This window comes from Prorops nasuta, unplaced genomic scaffold (genome assembly GCF_024137725.1).
Source record: "Prorops nasuta isolate Cenicafe-Biocafe unplaced genomic scaffold, Cenicafe_Pnas_1.2 PNAS00007, whole genome shotgun sequence".
In the NCBI taxonomy this organism is placed as follows: Eukaryota; Metazoa; Arthropoda; class Insecta; order Hymenoptera; family Bethylidae; genus Prorops; species Prorops nasuta.
Window position 1 is genome coordinate 5,198,823 of NW_027116804.1, and position 18,316 is coordinate 5,217,138.

General features: G+C 30.4%; 4 protein-coding genes across 4 annotated transcripts; 2 read left to right on the forward strand and 2 right to left on the reverse strand.

Annotated features, from left to right (window-relative positions):
* The first annotated feature begins 7,413 nt into the window (after window positions 1–7,413).
* LOC136774941 (putative leucine-rich repeat-containing protein DDB_G0290503) lies at window positions 7,414–13,364 on the forward strand. The gene is made up of 12 exons (XM_066729414.1): window positions 7,414–7,768; window positions 8,097–8,722; window positions 9,205–9,317; window positions 9,377–10,934; window positions 11,002–11,132; window positions 11,756–11,845; window positions 11,901–12,011; window positions 12,070–12,167; window positions 12,338–12,505; window positions 12,569–12,607; window positions 12,684–12,784; window positions 12,848–13,364. Exons 1-12 carry the CDS (start codon window positions 7,751–7,753, stop codon window positions 12,969–12,971), a joined length of 3,177 nt encoding a protein of 1,058 aa, XP_066585511.1. The 5' UTR covers window positions 7,414–7,750; the 3' UTR covers window positions 12,972–13,364.
* Window positions 13,365–13,749: 385 nt separating this feature from the next.
* Window positions 13,750–14,621, reverse strand: LOC136775138 (uncharacterized). The gene is made up of 3 exons (XM_066729643.1): window positions 14,343–14,621; window positions 14,012–14,212; window positions 13,750–13,879 (listed from the first exon to the last, which is right to left on the reverse strand). Exons 1-3 carry the CDS (start codon window positions 14,402–14,404, stop codon window positions 13,804–13,806), a joined length of 339 nt encoding a protein of 112 aa, XP_066585740.1. The 5' UTR covers window positions 14,405–14,621; the 3' UTR covers window positions 13,750–13,803.
* Window positions 14,590–16,509, forward strand: LOC136774943 (putative nuclease HARBI1). Its single transcript, XM_066729415.1, has 6 exons — window positions 14,590–14,611; window positions 14,976–15,165; window positions 15,243–15,529; window positions 15,611–15,897; window positions 16,259–16,302; window positions 16,422–16,509. The coding sequence occupies exons 1-6, from the start codon at window positions 14,590–14,592 to the stop codon at window positions 16,507–16,509; spliced, it is 918 nt and encodes a 305-aa protein (XP_066585512.1).
* A 208-nt stretch (window positions 16,510–16,717) lies between these two features.
* Window positions 16,718–17,941, reverse strand: LOC136774944 (fibrinogen silencer-binding protein-like). The gene is made up of 5 exons (XM_066729416.1): window positions 17,914–17,941; window positions 17,565–17,852; window positions 17,250–17,476; window positions 16,834–17,172; window positions 16,718–16,750 (listed from the first exon to the last, which is right to left on the reverse strand). The coding sequence occupies exons 1-5, from the start codon at window positions 17,939–17,941 to the stop codon at window positions 16,718–16,720; spliced, it is 915 nt and encodes a 304-aa protein (XP_066585513.1).
* Between the last annotated feature and the right edge of the window lie 375 nt (window positions 17,942–18,316).

An 18,316-nucleotide genomic window follows, 5' to 3' on the forward strand; every position in this document is an offset into this window, starting at 1 on the left:
AAATTTAACAATATACTAAAAATTCATTTTAGTAAAAAAGAGCCAATGCAACGTCACGGAATTATTCTGTTAGATGAAATAATTCTTCGACGTAGTGTATCTGTTTCTTCAAAAAATCTAACATATGTAGGTTTAACAGATTTTGGGAAAGATGGACCAACTTCTTCAAATATAAAGGATCAAGCCACAAATGGTTTGGTTATTATGTTTCAACCGCTTGCGGACAGCTACACTCAAACAGTTGCGGTTTTTGCTTCGAAAAATACTGTCAAGGGTGATGAGCTAGCTAAACTTTGTGTAAAAGCGATTGTTTATTTGGAGCAAGCAGGAGCAAAAATTCATGGAATAGTTGCAGATGGTGCAAAAACGAATGATAAAATGCGCATAGTTTTAGGGTGCAACAGCAGTTCAATTAACACTAAAACTTGGTTTACTCATCCTATGGATACCAATCGAAAAGTATTTGTATTATTATACGTTTAAAAATATATTAAATTTTTATAAAGATAGCTAGGATATTCTTTGTATAGATTAATTTTTAAATGATTTTTTTTTTCATTCTTTTTTTAGATAAATTCGAAAGAAAACAATATTCAGTGGAGGTTCTTTAATACCTTATATGAAATTGATTCCCAGTATCCTGGAAATGCGAGAGCTGTTCCTAAATTATCCAGGAGCCACTTAGAATTAACAAACATTTCAAAAATGCGTGTACGATTGGCAACTCAGGTTATTTTGATTTTTTTTTATATTTTAGTAGCACATTTTGTTTTCTGTAATTTATAATAAATATTCATTTTTTCTTAAATATTACAAGATTTTTAGTAACTCAGTAGCAAATGGGATGACTTTTTATTTGAGTCAAAAATGCTATGAACTGCAAGGCTGTGAGGAAACTATTAAATTTTGTAAACGTTTAAACGACACATTCGATGCACTTAATCGAAAATCACCTAATAAAGGTCTAACTATAGATTCTAATGATTATAAGGTATATGTACATAAACAATCAGTCTTATAATTAACATTTTCAGCGTTTAATTTTAAAATTTATACAAATAAATGTTTTTTTCATTTAATATTTAACATTTTGTAGATTTTGAAAGAGTCACTAAAGTGGTTAAATGATTGGGAATCTGCTTTAAAAACCAATGACATATATATGGATGAGTTTTTAACAATGGAAACGGCGAATGCATTCCGAACATCTCTGATATCGACAATAGACCTTTGTCATTATTTAATTGAAAAATTTGATTTTAAGTATTTATTAACCGGAAAAGTTAATCAGGATAATTTGGAGGTATATTATTAGATATTTATTTATGTATCCTGTGCACAGTGTTTCACTTATAATTCGACTAATAGAAAATTTGTCTTTGTGTGCATTAAAGCTGTTATTATCTTAAATTTACAGAAATTTTTTGGTACTGTGAGACAAGCTGCTGGATGTAATGATCTTCCGACTTGTCCCACATTTTTACAGTTATATAAAATACTGTCATTTTATAGTTTAATAAAACCGCCAAAATATGGCAATTGTACTATAATTGAAAAAGATGTCCCACCTACATTAATTTCATTCCATGAATTATTATCCGCATATAAAGACTCCAATGAATCCCTAACTAAAAAACATTTAACAGACATAAAAATAAAATTGGATTTAATTTTAAAAACAGAAGATTTAGAAGTAGATGATCTAACAAAATCCTTAAATGTCCACGACTATTCCCATGCTCCTCTTTTGGATTGTATAATTTATTATACCACAGGTTTCACTTATTTGTTAAAAAAATATACATCTTTTAAATTTCTAAGTATGATTTTTCCTATGTCTAAAGTAGTACATTACTTCTACGTAGCTCTTTATCTAACATAGTTACCATCTTACACTAACTTATTTATATTAAATATTTTTTACTTTCTGTCGATCCAATTTTTATCATCTAATTTTTGCTACTAATATTTTTGTTTCAGGATATCTTTGCAAAAAGTTAATGACTAAATATGATACGTGTGCAATTTGTAAAAATTCCATTATAGATGTTGATGCCTTTTCATCTGCCATAACTGGTTTAGTTGACGTCAAAAATCGTGGTAGATTATTGTATCCTAATCAAAAAATTTTCAAATTGATTATTTATGTTGAAAAATGTTTTATAAAGCATGCCTCGAAAAGTGATGTTTTCGAATCTACATTAGAAGAAGTTTTGAGTAATTATAACTTTACTTTTCCCTGTAAAGATCACGCTTCAGATATCATATCATATTGTTTATTTTACTATATAAGAATGCGAATGAGACAATTTGTCCACCAAGAAAACCTAAAAATTAAAAAGTTATTTGTAGCTAGAAAGAAATTATCCAAATTATCTACCCAATAGGGTAAGTTTTACGACCAATTTGCATGCTTTAAATAATTTTTCATTGTTTTTCAAAACATAAAGTTGTTGAGCTGTTGTGCATTTATAATTATTTATGCCTTTGTTATAAATTCTTATATTTCATATAAATAAAGAATATATTTGACTAAATCCAATTTTGTATTCTTTAATATTTTTTATATACATATTCCATGTAAGATATAGATTTGAAATATTGATTTGAATTTATACATCTCTATTATTACATTATAAATACGTATATGCTAAAACACTTTTAGATCGCAACGACGTCTGGTGGCCAAATTAATAATTTAAATTTCAACCATTAAGCAATACCCCCCCCCCCCCCTCAACCACTGGAGTTTTCAGACCTGTATGCACGTCGCACGACCGTAATTGAACCGAACTACTACCAGAGCCACCAGAGGTGAAACGGGAGATTGCTCATGGCAGGGTTTTAAAATAATCCTTGCCGGTAGGCGGCGCTGATGCTTGTTAGAAGCAAAGTTGCCAAGTGTAGTACTTTCGGTACTACCGTATCAGCGTTGCCAAGTGTAGTATAATTATACTACCGTAGTATAATTTTCCTATAGCGTAGTATCCTTAGGATACTACGCTACAGTTTCTGTTCCCTGCGGGATCCTACGCTATAGTTTCTGTTCACTGCGGGATCCTACGCTACAGTTTCTGTCCTTGCGGGATACTACGTTTTGGCCATTAATCTTGAGTCTTGGCGAGGGGAAGTTAGAATCAGAGGGGCGAGGGGATTTCTAGGGAGTTTGTCCGTAGCTGTCAAATGGCGCGATTAACCCTCAATTTTATATCATCAACAAAAATAATATTTTCGGAAAACGATTGTGGAAAAGAAGGAAGGATTTTAATAATTAACAGAGAAGACAAAATATATCAGATGAGTATAAACTAATAAAAAAAAATGAAAATTATTGTGAATTTTTAAGAAAATATACTTTGTGGTTATTTTATTTTTGTTACAGTTGAAATCCGGTTATGATGACTTTCAATTAAGGAAAAAAGTAATTATAGACTAATAAATGAAAAAGTATTAAAACATGAAGCACTTCTCTGTATGGCCCAGTCATTTCAATAATTGTGACTTAATGTTATAATAGTGAATGTGTAAGCGATTAATGCATATACAACAAACTCTTATTGTAAATTTAATAATCTTGTATGACAATGTTTTAATTGCTATTATTTTAAATTAAAGCTAGTTTAATTAACATATTTTTATTTCATCCCTTTCTCAAAATTCTAAACACATGATAATTACCTATTCTTGTAGTAGTCATATATTCGTTAAATTACATACAAAATTACAATTGTTTTATATTTGTAAAGCATAGCTGTTTGTTGCAATGATTTTTATTATTCAATGTGAGACAAATCGCATTTTGTTTAGGTAAATGTCTTATTTATCCGCCACATCCTTCCATATCTTATGCGACATTTATTTGGCTCCGTTGCACTATTTTCTTCCAGTCTATATCATATAACATTAATTTTCTAATCATTTATACATACACACAGATCTAAGAATACTGCTGATCTGCAATTATTTTTGTAATTGTTGAAATGATTGTTAAACCATTATCTTGTTTAATTTGTAAAATGGACATTTGAATGATGCTATTAAAATTTGGCAACTTTTCTGCGAGATATGTTCTGATAATATTTGTGAAGATAAAGTTCTTTAAAAGGTATATGTATACTGCTGAGTTCATCTTGTTTTCAGCTTTAAATAGTTTTCCAACTACACGCATGGATATCTATTTTGAATATAGAATACACATTTCATTACATCTATTATGATATTGTTAAGATTGATAGAAAGATATCAATTCTTTGAAAATGATATATTATATATCTAGTATCTGGATTAATTAAGGTTTTAGAACAGATAAATTTCACAAACAAATAGGACTAACAAAATATGTATTATATATTGAGGAGGGATATCCAAATGTGAATTATTTGAAGCTAAAAACAAGATAAATTCAGCAGTATCCTTAAATGTATTGGAGAACAACATCCTCTCAAATTTAAAGAGAAGATATCCTATGGAAGAGATGCCAAACATTATAAGTAAAATAATTCAAGTGTCCATTCTTCAACTTTAATAGAACAATGGTTTACCAATCATCTTGACATTAATAAGATTAATTAATCAATAGAATAGCTATATCTGAATGTATATAAAAATAGCAAAAAATTAATCGTATATTTTGAAAACTAAAAGAAAGAACTAACAATGCAAATAAATGTTACATAAGATATGGAAGGATGTGGCGGATAAATAAGACATTTGCCTAAACAAAATGCCATTTTGTCTCACATTGAATAATAAAAATCATTGCAACAAACAGCTATGCTTTACAAATATAAAACAGTTGTAATTTTGTATGTAATTTAACGAATATATGACTACTACAAGAATAGGTAATTACCATGTGTGTTTAGAATTTTGAGAAAGGGATGAAATAAAAATATGTTAATTAAACTAGCTTTAATTTAAAATAATAGCAATTAAAACATTGTCATACAAGATTATTAAATTTACAATAAGAGTTTGTTGTATATGCACTAATCGCTTACACATTCACTATTATAACATTAAGTCACAATTATTGAAATGACTGGGCCGTACAGAAATGCTTAATGTATTAATACTTTTTCATTTATTGGTCTATAATTACTTTTTTCCTTAATTGAAAGTCATCATAACCGGATTTCAACTGTAACAAAAAAAAATAACCACAAAGTATATTTTCTTAAAAATTCACAATAATTTTCATTTTTTTTATTAATTTATACTCATCTGATATATTTTGTCTTCTCTGTTATTTATTAAAATCCTTCCTTCTTTTCCACAATCGTTTTCCGAAAATATTATTTTTGTTGATGATATAAAATTGAGGGTTAATCGCGCCATTTGACAGCTACGTACAAACTCCCTAGAAATTCCCTCGCCCCTATGATTCTAACTACACAACGCCGCGACGCAAGATTAATGGCCAACACACAACACACGTCCGAAAGCACTGAGAAGTACTGAGAACTTATTATACCTAAAACACTATAATTCGTTTCTTCTCTGTGAATCACACTTACTATACATTTTGCGTGGTATATTCAATTCTCGCCAACAAACTATACAGCGTAGTATCTTCCAACATGGCGGACTTGGCAACGCTGTACCGTATACCGAAAGTACTACACTTGGCAACCTTGGTTCTAACAAGCATCAACGCCGCCTACCGGCAAGGATTATTTTAGGACCCTGCCAGGCGCCAGCAATCTCCCGTTTCATCTCTGCTTTGCTACTATCACCAGAGATGAAACGGGAGATTGCTCATGCGAGGTCCCGAGGCAATCCCTACCGGTAGGCGGCGCTGGTGTTGGCAAACGCGTGTCTCAGGTCCATCTAACCCCTAACGCCATCTATCGGAAGAGACCACGAAGCACGAGCGTTAAGCTTAGAATAGGGTAAAACATATATGCATTGTTGCCAGAAAGCGGAATAAAGAGAGAGCGGAGATATTTTCTCGGACCTCTCTGTCTTTCTCGCTGTTAGCTTCTAGCAGAAGAGTCGAGGCAAAATCTTTCCGTTTCGCTTTGCCGAAAATCTACCAATATTCGATGTCATTTATATTTGCAGGCCAATGCCTTTATACATGATTTTTTCAGCATATTTATTTATCAGCATTGACTTATTTAAATCAATAATAAATTAAGGAAATGCGTATTTGATATATAATAATTATTTTAACTATAATTTCATCGTTATATTTCGCCTATTTCCGTAAAATCTGCATTTCTTTAGTTTATTATTGATTATTGTAAGTCAATGGCAATTTAAAAAAATTTAATCTTAAAAAAAAAAGAAAAGTACCGATCAGGAATCGAACCCGGACCCACGAATCGCCACGCGATTACCTTACCTCTTAGACCACGAGGCTTCTTCAGTGCACCGTAAACAGATAGTCTTTTTAAGGGCTTGAAATCTTCTTTTAAACCATATAAATAAACGAGCAACCGACAGCTTTATTCATTATTATTCTATCATAATGGTACACAAATTAAAGAATAATTATATAATGTAGATTTTCAAAAGCTTTTCCAATAACCAAGAACGGAAACTGCGAGCGTTGATTATTTATCTTCGTTCTTGGCTATTGGAAAAGCTTTTGAAAACTATTCAAAATATAATTATTCCTTAATTTGTGTACCATTATGACAGAATAATAATGAATAAAGCTGTCGGTTGCTCGTTTATTTATATGGTTTAAAAGAAGATTTCAAGCCCTTAAAAAGACTATCTGTTTACGGTGCACTGAAGAAGCCTCGTGGTCTAAGAGGTAAGGTAATCGCGTGGCGATTCGTGGGTCCGGGTTCGATTCCTGATCGGTACTTTTCTTTTTTTTTTAAGATTAAATTTTTTTAAATTGCCATTGACTTACAATAATCAATAATAAACTAAAGAAATGCAGATTTTACGGAAATAGGCGAAATATAACGATGAAATTATAGTTAAAATAATTATTATATATCAAATACGCATTTCCTTAATTTATTATTGATTTAAATAAGTCAATGCTGATAAATAAATATGCTGAAAAAATCATGTATAAAGGCATTGGCCTGCAAATATAAATGACATCGAATATTGGTAGATTTTCGGCAAAGCGAAACGGAAAGATTTTGCCTCGACTCTTCTGCTAGAAGCTAACAGCGAGAAAGACAGAGAGGTCCGAGAAAATATCTCCGCTCTCTCTTTATTCCGCTTTCTGGCAACAATGCATATATGTTTTACCCTATTCTAAGCTTAACGCTCGTGCTTCGTGGTCTCTTCCGATAGATGGCGTTAGGGGTTAGATGGACCTGAGACACGCGTTTGCCAACACCAGCGCCGCCTACCGGTAGGGATTGCCTCGGGACCTCGCATGAGCAATCTCCCGTTTCATCTCTGCTATCACTTTTTAGGACGTTTACGTTTATGTTCCGATCCAGATCACGATCCAACCTAACCGCAGGAATGCAACGTCGAAAAGAAAATTACTAGATTGAACAGAGGCTTCCGCGTGAGCTGGATACCAATCCGCGATCAAGGGAGGAGATATATTTTGGCAATTGGCTACCACATTGGGGTATCACCAGAGATGAAATGGGATGGGACTAGGAGTCTGGGGCCTGGGCCTTGGCCAGTCTTGGCCGATCTTTTGTTGATTTAGCATGATTTAGCATCATCCATCAAATTACGCGGGTACGGGAAGAAAAATTATCTGATTATTTAACTGCTGAAAAAAATTGCATGCGATAATTTATTAATATTTTAGTCATCATAAATGGATAACTTTTCGGAGGTAAATACCAAAAACTTTATTTTTGTATTTTTAAAAACTACCCGATCAGCTTAATCTTTTTTTTTTATCATTTAATAATAGAAAATTTAATTTAAAAGATTATTCTATAAACACAGGTTTTTATTTGTCTTTACCAAACTGCTGCATTAATATACTTTAATTAAATATATTAAAATAAGGGAAATGATGTATTTAAAGCATATTTATCTTATTTTGACTGACTTTTCCAGTTCAGCAGTACAGCGAAAAAAACAGACCCAATGTGTGCATGATTTTGTTTGTTTCTATAGATGAATGTATTTAACCTTGAAACATTGTTATTTTATAGATAACCTTTGGGAAAGTTGAGATAGATGAAAGATATAAGAAACTGAAAAGGGCTTTAAAGCAGTCTCGTTTGAAGAATGACAAGAAAGATATTTTGTTGGGAAACCAAAGTCAGACCGTGCGTCAAGCTTGGCCAAGTATGTCTAGTATACATCCTGATACACATAATATAGACAGTATGAGATCTGCACGGGGAAGTGAAGTGGTATCAGCTAGTAATAATTTTGGATCTGTTTTATTAAAGAAAAATGATCTTTTTATTAAAGGAAATCTTGTAACATCAAGTGTGAAAAGTTTTCATGTTAGAAAACATGATGATTCTATAATAATGCCACCTCCTAAAACAATTAATATTCCATGCAGTTCCAGAAAAGTTAAAACTGATACAGACAAAAGTTCTTCAATGTCTAGTTATAAATCAGTTTTGGATTGTAATCAAAGTAATTTTAATAGTGAGAATTCTGATTTAAAGAATAAATCGTCACTAAGGAAAAATAAGACTCTGACCTGTAATTCTTCATACCAAGAGCAAATAAATAATGTTAGGAAAGATGAGCGTGTTTTCAAGAACTGGCGTATAATTCTAAATGACCAATTCCAATTAATTATTAAAGGAGAAATAAATAGGTAAATGTATTATTTGCAAACAGAGAGATGCCTTTAAACCACCCTAGTATGGATATATAAAAGAATACTTATCTTTGTAATTATAAAAATATCAATTTTTTAGGTAGTTACTTTTACATACATTTTTTATTTATATTCAGAAATGTTTTATGCCTTGGATGTATCTTGAATGCCTCACTCCATATTGGGTTTTTCTATAATTATAGCATATAGAATTTATAGCACTTAGTATCATTGTATTTAATCAAATTTTAAAACTGATAATTTTTTTATTGCTTTTTTAATTCAATAAAATTTACTGTTTATTATAAATTTTATTGTTTTTTTACAAATTATATTCACTCAATACTAAATTGAATCATATACGAAAATATAGAATGCTGTTAAAATCAAATTATATGGAACTTTCTATTAGCCAATTAGAGAAGAGCCCTGTGTATTTTTAGTTTCTAAAGTTTGTTATAATATTTTTCATGCTTCAGTGGGAGAATTGCAAGAAGTAAGCCAGTCTTGAGGAGATTGTCTGCATCCATTGTTGAGTCTATTAACAAACATATCTATCGTCTTGAAGGAGATATAGTAGATAAAAGAAGAGGTAAATAAATATCAGTTATCATTTTAGCTTTCAAAAATGATTATATATTTTTTTAATAGAATTACCTGACTATGTGAGAGGCAAATTTGTTAATGGTTTTCCTGACGATTGGGAGAATGTTTATGAAATGTGGAGATCTTTTGTCTCTAATGGTTCTAAACCTACTTTCCATTGGCCTACTGCAATCACAGATAGCGATGACGATCTACAAAGCGAAATAACAGATATAACATTATCATATAAGCCTAAAAGGATTTTGGATCCATTAACTTATACAAATGAAAAAAGATCAGCCACTGCACTTCGTACCAATTCATCTGAAGAAAATAAAGATATTTCCAGTACTGAAAAAATGATAGAAAACCAACAAAATTTATCTAAAAGTAATGAAGTTTTTGACGCTTTGTTGAAAAATCATAATTATAATTTACAAAAATCTTTCAGTAGTGGAAGAGAAGGGGAGGAGAATAGAGAGAGAAATAAACTTGAACTCCATTGTCAAGAATTTTTAAATTTACTTGTTCAAATACAAGAAACATTGCCAGAAAAACTGTTAGTTTTAACTGATAATCTAAAAAATAATATTTTCTCCCAACAATACATTCTGAAAATATCAGAGTTACTTGAACATCTTCGTTTTATTACGTCATATACAGAAGACTTACTATTAGCTCAGAACATTCATGTAGCTAGAATGGATGATAAGAAAGAACAAGAGAAGTTAGTAGTAGACTCTGGCGTTGATTATGAAACGGAGAATAGTAGTGCTAAAAGCTACAATGAACCAAGAAATGAAACACCAAAAACTTCCATACTGAATGATATGAGTGAAAGCGAAATTTATTTAGGAGTTCCAAAAGTTTCAGCAGAATTTATCGAAAAGCATTTGGTCATGATACGAAATCGTCATCAGAAACGTCGGATTAAAAGACCAAAAAGATTGAGAGATGTGAAACAGCTAGCGAAGGAGAACCAAATATTAAATGACAAAAAAATCAATAAAAACAAATTAAGAAAATTGTCGAATAGTATAAACAATGATTCAAATTCTGCTTTTAGTTTTACGGAAGACGAAGTGCCTGAAGTAATACGGGGGAGAACTGATTTACAATCTCAAGTAACTGCTGCAAAACCCATAAGCTATAGATCAGAGAAGGTTGATGTAAATTCCAAGTACATAGAAAATATTTTAAATAGCAGGAGTAATAATAGCGATAATAATTCTCAAACAGATCTAAATGCTGTTCAAATGACTAGGATGTATTCAGATGAAGAATGTACGATGAGTAGCAATAATTCTACGAATTATTATTCTGAAAATATATGTTTACGACATGATCGAAGAATGGTATTATCTGATATTATAACTAATTCAAATTCCGAGGAGACAAATAATCCTTCATCTTGTGGGAATCCAGATGACGATACTAATTATAAGACGAGGTATAGATCATCCGAATCAGAATCTGTAGAAAAATCAATTAATACAAAGTATTTAGAAAATAATCTTGACAAACAGAAAAAGTCTAAAAGCTTAATAGACTGGTTACCTGCAGTGATAAATGTGTCTAGCGGCTCACTGAAGTTTGGTTTAATATTTAAAGGAAATCTATTAAAGTAAGTCATTTTTGAAATAAAACAAAATTGCTATAAACTAAAGCATTTACAAACTATTTTTTTTTAGCAACTCGGGGTACATTGATCACTGGAACTTTTCTACAAAGATTGTAAAACAAAAACTATCAGCGAAAAAATTTATAACAGTCGATGACGATATTTATACATTAGTTGGTTCTATGAAGGATACGAAAAATGGTAAATTGCTTTATTTAATGTGAATCCGTATACCACCATTACAGGACACAAACTATTTCGCATGCAACGTTCTCATTTGTTGACGGATTGTAATGTTATTTCATGTTTTTGGAAATGCCAGAAGATTATCTACTGAAGTACATTAGGCAAATTAACAAACACTTTTAAAAAAAATTGTGTAAACAAATATATTAACATTTATGAAACAAATAAATTACGAAATCCCCCAACGTACTTTACTAAATAGTGTTCTTGCGTTTCCAAAAAGTAAAAAAAAATGCAAATCCATCAGTAATGACGATGCTGCATTTTTTTGGACGTTTTAGAAACGCAAAAACATTATCTAGTAAAGCGCCATTGGGGGATTTTGCAATCTATTTATTGTTTCAATAATGTTAATATATTTGTTTAAACAATTAAATTTTTTTTTTAATTTGTTCAATGTACTTCAGTAAATAATCTTCTGGCATTTCCAAAAACATGTAATAACATTACTATTCGTCAACAAATGAGGACGCTGTATGCGAAATAGTTTATGCCCTGTAATGTCGGTATACGGGTTTCGTTAATATATTATTTTAATAAAACTGTTTATGATTGTCTATACTTAATGAATTGTTTAGTTATTCCAAAAATGCTACTAGCAGAATGTAGAAAAGGCTGTCCCACAAAAATAGAACATTTTTGTAAAATGTGGAAATTGCTGGAAAAAAGTAAGTAAAGAAGGCAATTTTTGTATTGGAGAATAAAAGTGATTAACTATTTCAGAGGCACAATTGTTAAAACCAGAAACTGATCATGACTCAACTGTTGATACTTTAGATGTTTCCGTTAGTTCTAGGGGTAGGAGAATTTTCCCTCCTTTAAGTTACTGGACTGGTAAATATTATATTTTTAGGAAAATGTAATTATTCCTAACATGTCTGTTAATTTTTAGGCGAACGAGTAATTTTAATAGACGGCATCTCTCATTATAGTCCAGGTATGTCGCCGAAGTTTGAAAATACATCACCTTCGCTAAGCCCTAAAGTAAAAGTGAGTTAATAATTATCTTTGTAATTATTTTGGCGTAAAAAATTACTAAAACTGTAGGAGAAGCCGGAAATGACGATTAAAATAGATACTAAAATTGTTGCCTTTATAAAGTTAATCTCATAGGATTATTATCGTTTTTGAAAGTAACTGTAACATTATTTGTTAATAAGGCCAATGAGAAAGATGCTACTGTGAGTTCGAAGACGGTTAAAAGGGAAACAACGAATAGCTTCAATTCATCTAAGTGGTTAACTATGAATACTAAACGAAGAATTATAAATAGACTGCAGTTTTCTTCCACCGATTCAAGCGACAATGAAATTAGATGCAGTATTAAAGTAATTTATTTTCATAAACTTAATTTGTTAATAAAATAATTAATCTATTATTTTATGTTTTAGAGACGAAAATCGAATGAAAGTCAAAAAAATACAGAAACGGTATGTAATGACTAGTGCTAAATTTGTTAAATAAATATATATAAAATTTTCATGTTTTTAAACTTACTTGTTTTAGGTGGATAAAGATAAACAGACTTTACGAAGGAAACTTAATTTGAAGAGCCAACAGAAATCCGAGTTAAAAACGACTAATTCAGAATCTAAATCTTCTGTCTCGTAAGAGTTTTTTTTTATTTAAAATGTAAGTTGTTCTTTACAATAACATACCAATTTATTTAGGTATTTAACGAAGCAGCAATCAACAATAATGCAGAATTCACCTCGTGAGTTGACCTACAAATTTTACAAAGGTACTATGAATGGTGATGATATTTTTTCCGAAGATCAAATGTCTATTATTTAAAATTAACGTAAAACGTAAAAGGAGTATTAAAAAAAAAATTGTGAAATCACAAATAGAATTCTGTTGTATCACTTTAAGAGATTTAATATTAAAAAGTGTTTAAAGGTACTGAACCAATGAAGGCTCTTAGTTATTTAGAATAGTAAGAGTATAGTAAATTATAATTAATCGTTTATTTTATTTATATTACAAAAGAATATAAATTTAGTTCAGTGAATTCAGAAATCCAAAGTAGTTTTGTTACAATGATTTTCCGTGTACTAGAAGCTTACTGTTTTAATTGAAAAAATAGTGCACAATATCTTCATGATAAAGAGTTTGGTTTAAAAAAAAGCTCAATCACTTGTGTATAATATTATGCTACAAGAATAAAATATACGTTTCACACTTTAATTTTAAACAAATTTTTGTAAATCATGATCTCGTGTAAGCTTATTAAAATAGCGTTACATTAGTTTGCTGTAGAATGAAAGAGACAAATAAAATCGCTGCTGTTTTTGAAGATCATAAATGATATATATATTTTGTCATGCAATCAAGAGCAAAATTCTAGAAATAGCTAATGAAAAGGGAGCAAATATATATAACATTTGTGAGAAAAATTTCATTATTTTTAATGTTTATTTATTAATGGTATTATTCCACTTTTTTATGTTCGTACTATATAAAATAACTTTGAGAAAATATGCTTCGATAAATAACAATGTATTCGCGTTAAGCATGCGTTCATCGGGGTAAATTTTTCACGATTCAAAAGAAAACCATTCTTCATCGTATGTAAGATTAAAATATTAACTTATTATTAATAAACTGATAATTGACAAATGAAGTTTCACAGGTAATAAGTTTTGTACATCTGCCTCGTCCTCTTATTAAAGTCGACCTTTTCAATTGTTCGTGGATGTCTCCTGATTAAGATTTGATGAGTATCGTGTAAAGGGTTGAAAAAATTGTTTTTAATGGATTACAGTTAGCAATATGATGATATGATGTAATAGAAGGAGAGTAAACTTAATATGCACATAGAGCTGAGTTGTTACCTCTCATCGTACAATGGAGTAGCGTCCCCACTGAGAGACATACTCCGGGGATTAGAATTCGTATGCGGAGTTCCCCATGGTGATTTGTAAGAAGAGGGAGTGCGACTGGACCTCTGTCGACTTCGCGGAGTGGACCTCCCTGACGAATCATCATAACTACGTGGTGTCTTTCTCGATTCCTCATATCTTAGCGTGCTACCTCTGAAAATTTTAAAGATTTAATGAGGTTTTAACCCTTTTGAAATTAACTCTTTATAGTTACAGCATCACTAATTTAATTCAAATTAGATTCTTACCAGCTGGAGATATTTAAAAACATTTATTAACTTACGAGACTTTTGGAGCGGGTTCCTTCAATCTTGACCATGCTTCAGCTTCTTTTTTCCAATCCATATGTAGAATCTCCTGAGGGAGTGGACACCAGGGGCTGGTCACTTCATTGTTTCTGGCTTTCTTAGGGGCCGGTATTCATAGTCGTTGCTTATATTTAAGACCGACTTAAGCATAGGTTATCTTTTTCTATTACTGTTAGGGGAAAAAGGACAATCAATACTTTAAGTCAGACTTAAATATAAGCAATGACTATGAATACCGGCCAGGGTGAACCCGATCAAGTCGGGTTAACTTAACCCAGAGTTAAGTAGTGGTGCCAACATATGATAAATGGAAGATTGTACTCAATATTAAGTTGGCTATATTGAAAATTTGCTTCTTTCATTAAACTTCAAGTTTCGGAGCGCTGTTTAAATTATTTTTGGTCTTGATCTCTTTTTGATTCAATGTTTTGAACCCTCGAAATTTGTGGCTTAATATAATATATATACAGGGAGTAATAATTCTTACATATACATATATATTTATTGTTTTACAGGCATATAATTTTCGTTAAAATAAAAAATATAATTTTATATAAATTGTAATACTATGAATGATTTCGAATGAGATGTGTTTCAATTCTTATCAGATGATGACGATAATGAAAACCAAATTGCGAATATTTTAATACAACGAAGGCCAAGAATACTAAGAATACGTAGAAATTGGCTGGAAATATATGATGATGTAGATTTTGAGAAAAGATTTCGTTTAACCAAAGAAAATACCTATATTGTATTACAGAAAATTGAACACAAATTACGTCATGACACAGAAAGGTAACTGAAAATATATGATTACATTTTTGTGTTCTGTAAATTTATAATGTTTAAGATTATAACTATAATATTTTCAGGAATAATGCAATTCCGCCTGTCATTCAGCTTCTAGTATTTCTTAGGTTTACAGCAACTGGTTCATTTATTTTAAATGTTGCTGATTACTTTGGGATTAGCAAAACCAGTGCTGAAGTAATCATTTGTAATGTCTCATTAGCAATAGCAAATCTTCATAGAGAATATATAAAATTCCCTTCTGAGCCTGATAATATATTAAAAAATAAAGTAGGAAACTTTAATTTATCTGGTTTTATTCGTGTAATTGGTGCAATAGATTGTATACACGTGAGGATTAAATCTTATGGTAATAATAAAATTAATTTTATTCAAAAGACCTTTATATATATAGAGAGAAATTAACAATTTCAAAATATGTTTATTGTAGGTGGTACAGAAAGTGAATTATTTAGAAATAGAAAAGGATTTTACTCCATTAATGTCCAAGCAATAGTCAACTCGAGTTTACAGATTATAGATCTAGTTTCTCACTGGCCAGGGGCAACACATGATGCCACAATCTTTGATAACTCTCGTATAAAAGCCCGTTTTGAAAGTGGTGAATTCGGCAATGGGATATTATTAGCAGATTCAGGCTACCCATCTCTTCCATATCTATTGACGCCCCTGCAGAATCCACAAACACCTGCTGAAATCTTATATAATGAAGCACATGTACGCACGCGTTCAATGGTGGAAAGGTGTTTCGGAATAATGGGAAAATTATTTCCAGTTCTAACACTTGGATCCCGTTTTCGTACACCCCAAAAAACTCTAACGTTAATCACAGCATGTGTTGTCTTATATAATATGACTAGGCAATCAAATGGAATGGAAGACCTTGATGTTACCATATATAATAATTTGGACAGAAAATTACATGAAAACCTAAACAGTAATGAAAGAGTATATTTCATTGAAAATTATTTTCAAGGGTTTGCATTTTCTGTTTTATTATTATTATACATTCCATTTTAAAAATGATTTTCTCTTTTATATAGATAATATGTAATAATAATTATCTTTTAATTTACAGACTTTTATGAGGACTTTCCAGGATTTCTTCGACCTTGTTTGCACGTAAAAAACTTCTTCAGTTTCATTTATATAAACTTTTATTTTGAACACTTTCCATTTACATGTCTTTCACATGCAAAAGTAAAGTTATAATAAATAAACCCAAGTATTAATATTAACAGTTATCACGGTTTATTTATTTATTATGAAAATACAGTGTTATATAAACAACATAACAAACATAAGAGTATTTTCATCTCATTTATTTAAATCTTCAAAAACATTTATAAAATATGCAATATTATCACAATTTTCTTCTTGAATATATATTTATTTTAAAAGTTACTTATTTCTTTCTAATATTTAACTCAATATAATAGCTATCAGTCTTCCAATTGACCAGTTTAATTATTGATCCATCCCATTATGGGAATAATTGTAACTTGTGTTTAGTAATTATTTACATGCACATAGACATCTAACATTCATCTTGTTCCATAGAATATTTAAACTGAAATATAAAAATCAGTAATCGAATAAAATAGGCTTTTCACGTTAGATACTAAATATTTTAAAATTGTAAATAATTATTACTGGTTTTTTTGATTTTAATCTTTCTTCTACTTCTATTTCCAACAACTTTACTTCCAAATCTTTTCTCTTTAGTTCAGCTGTCATAATTTTTTTCTCCATTATTGTTTTCTCCACCATATGGTTTTTCATTATAATAGCAAGCTCTAATTTACTTTTCAATAACATGCTTGATATATTTTTAGAATTATTTACTTTCCTTATAGACGAATTTTTAATGCTGCCTAAATTATGTGATGAGCCACCATTTATAGCTTCAGATAATGGCAAAGACACAGGTTTCTTTAACTTGCTAGGATTCCAATTACTCCAGTTTTCAATCTCCCCATTCTTCACCAAGTGCTGCAAGTAATACACAAAGAAAGTTAAAAAAAGAAAATTTTAATACTGTTATATTGAAAATACAATGACTATCATACCTCAAAGACAGGGTCATCAGGGTCATCAGGGTCATCAGAAGCAGAAAGGTTATTATCAAGATCATTAGCGTTGTTATTAGGGTCCTTATTTTCATTATTGTCAATAACTGTATTCTCTAGTTGCAAATCAGAATCATGTTCGTATAAAATTCCACTTATAGAAGTTCCTATAATTTCATAAACTTTCTCAGATATAACATCTATTTTGACTTTACAAGATCCACCTCCTAAAAGTTTAATAAATACTATCTATTTAATTATTCATAAAGTATATAATCAATTAAAGAACAAATTATTTATATCTAAACTATTTACCTGTTAAGTAAGTTTCACGCTTTAAACTAGCATATTTCTTACGTGCAATTTTTTTCAAAGTGGACCATAAATTTTGTAATTGTTTTTGCGTTTTAATCGGAGATTCTTCAGTCTCATTGAATTCTTTCTCAATTTTGCTCCATGCATCATTCTTGTCCTTCAATCCTACTTTATCTGTTTCTTTATTTTCTACTATGTTTGAATATTTTTTTAATATTCTTATAAACAGCAGTTTTTCTTCAAACGTAAAATTTTCTGATCTTTTGAATTTTTTATTACTATAAGCAGCTACAAATATTCTAGTATTAGAAGCCCAATTTAATTTTCTGAATATTCATTCATACATTACCTACTACATTAGATTCAGCTAACTCCATCTTAATTAAGTATTACTGCCAAATAATTTTTTGCATTAATAATTATTAGTCGTACAATTACCAACCCCAACCAAATATTAAGAATCCTAGTTGAAGGACAATTCTCGCATTATTTTGTGAACTTGAAAGATATTGGTAAAACAATTCAGTTTACGCGATCTCCGGTGATAGTCGCAGTCCCGAAACTTGAAGTTTAATGAAAGAACCAATTTTCAATATAGCCAACTTAATATTGAGTACAATCTTCCATTTATCATATGTTGGCACCACTACTTAACTCTGGGTTAAGTTAACCCGACTTGGTCGGGTTCACCCTTAGGGGTGTAACGTCTCGCGTTAGGAAGTATAAAAGCGCGGAGCTTTCGGAATTTAACC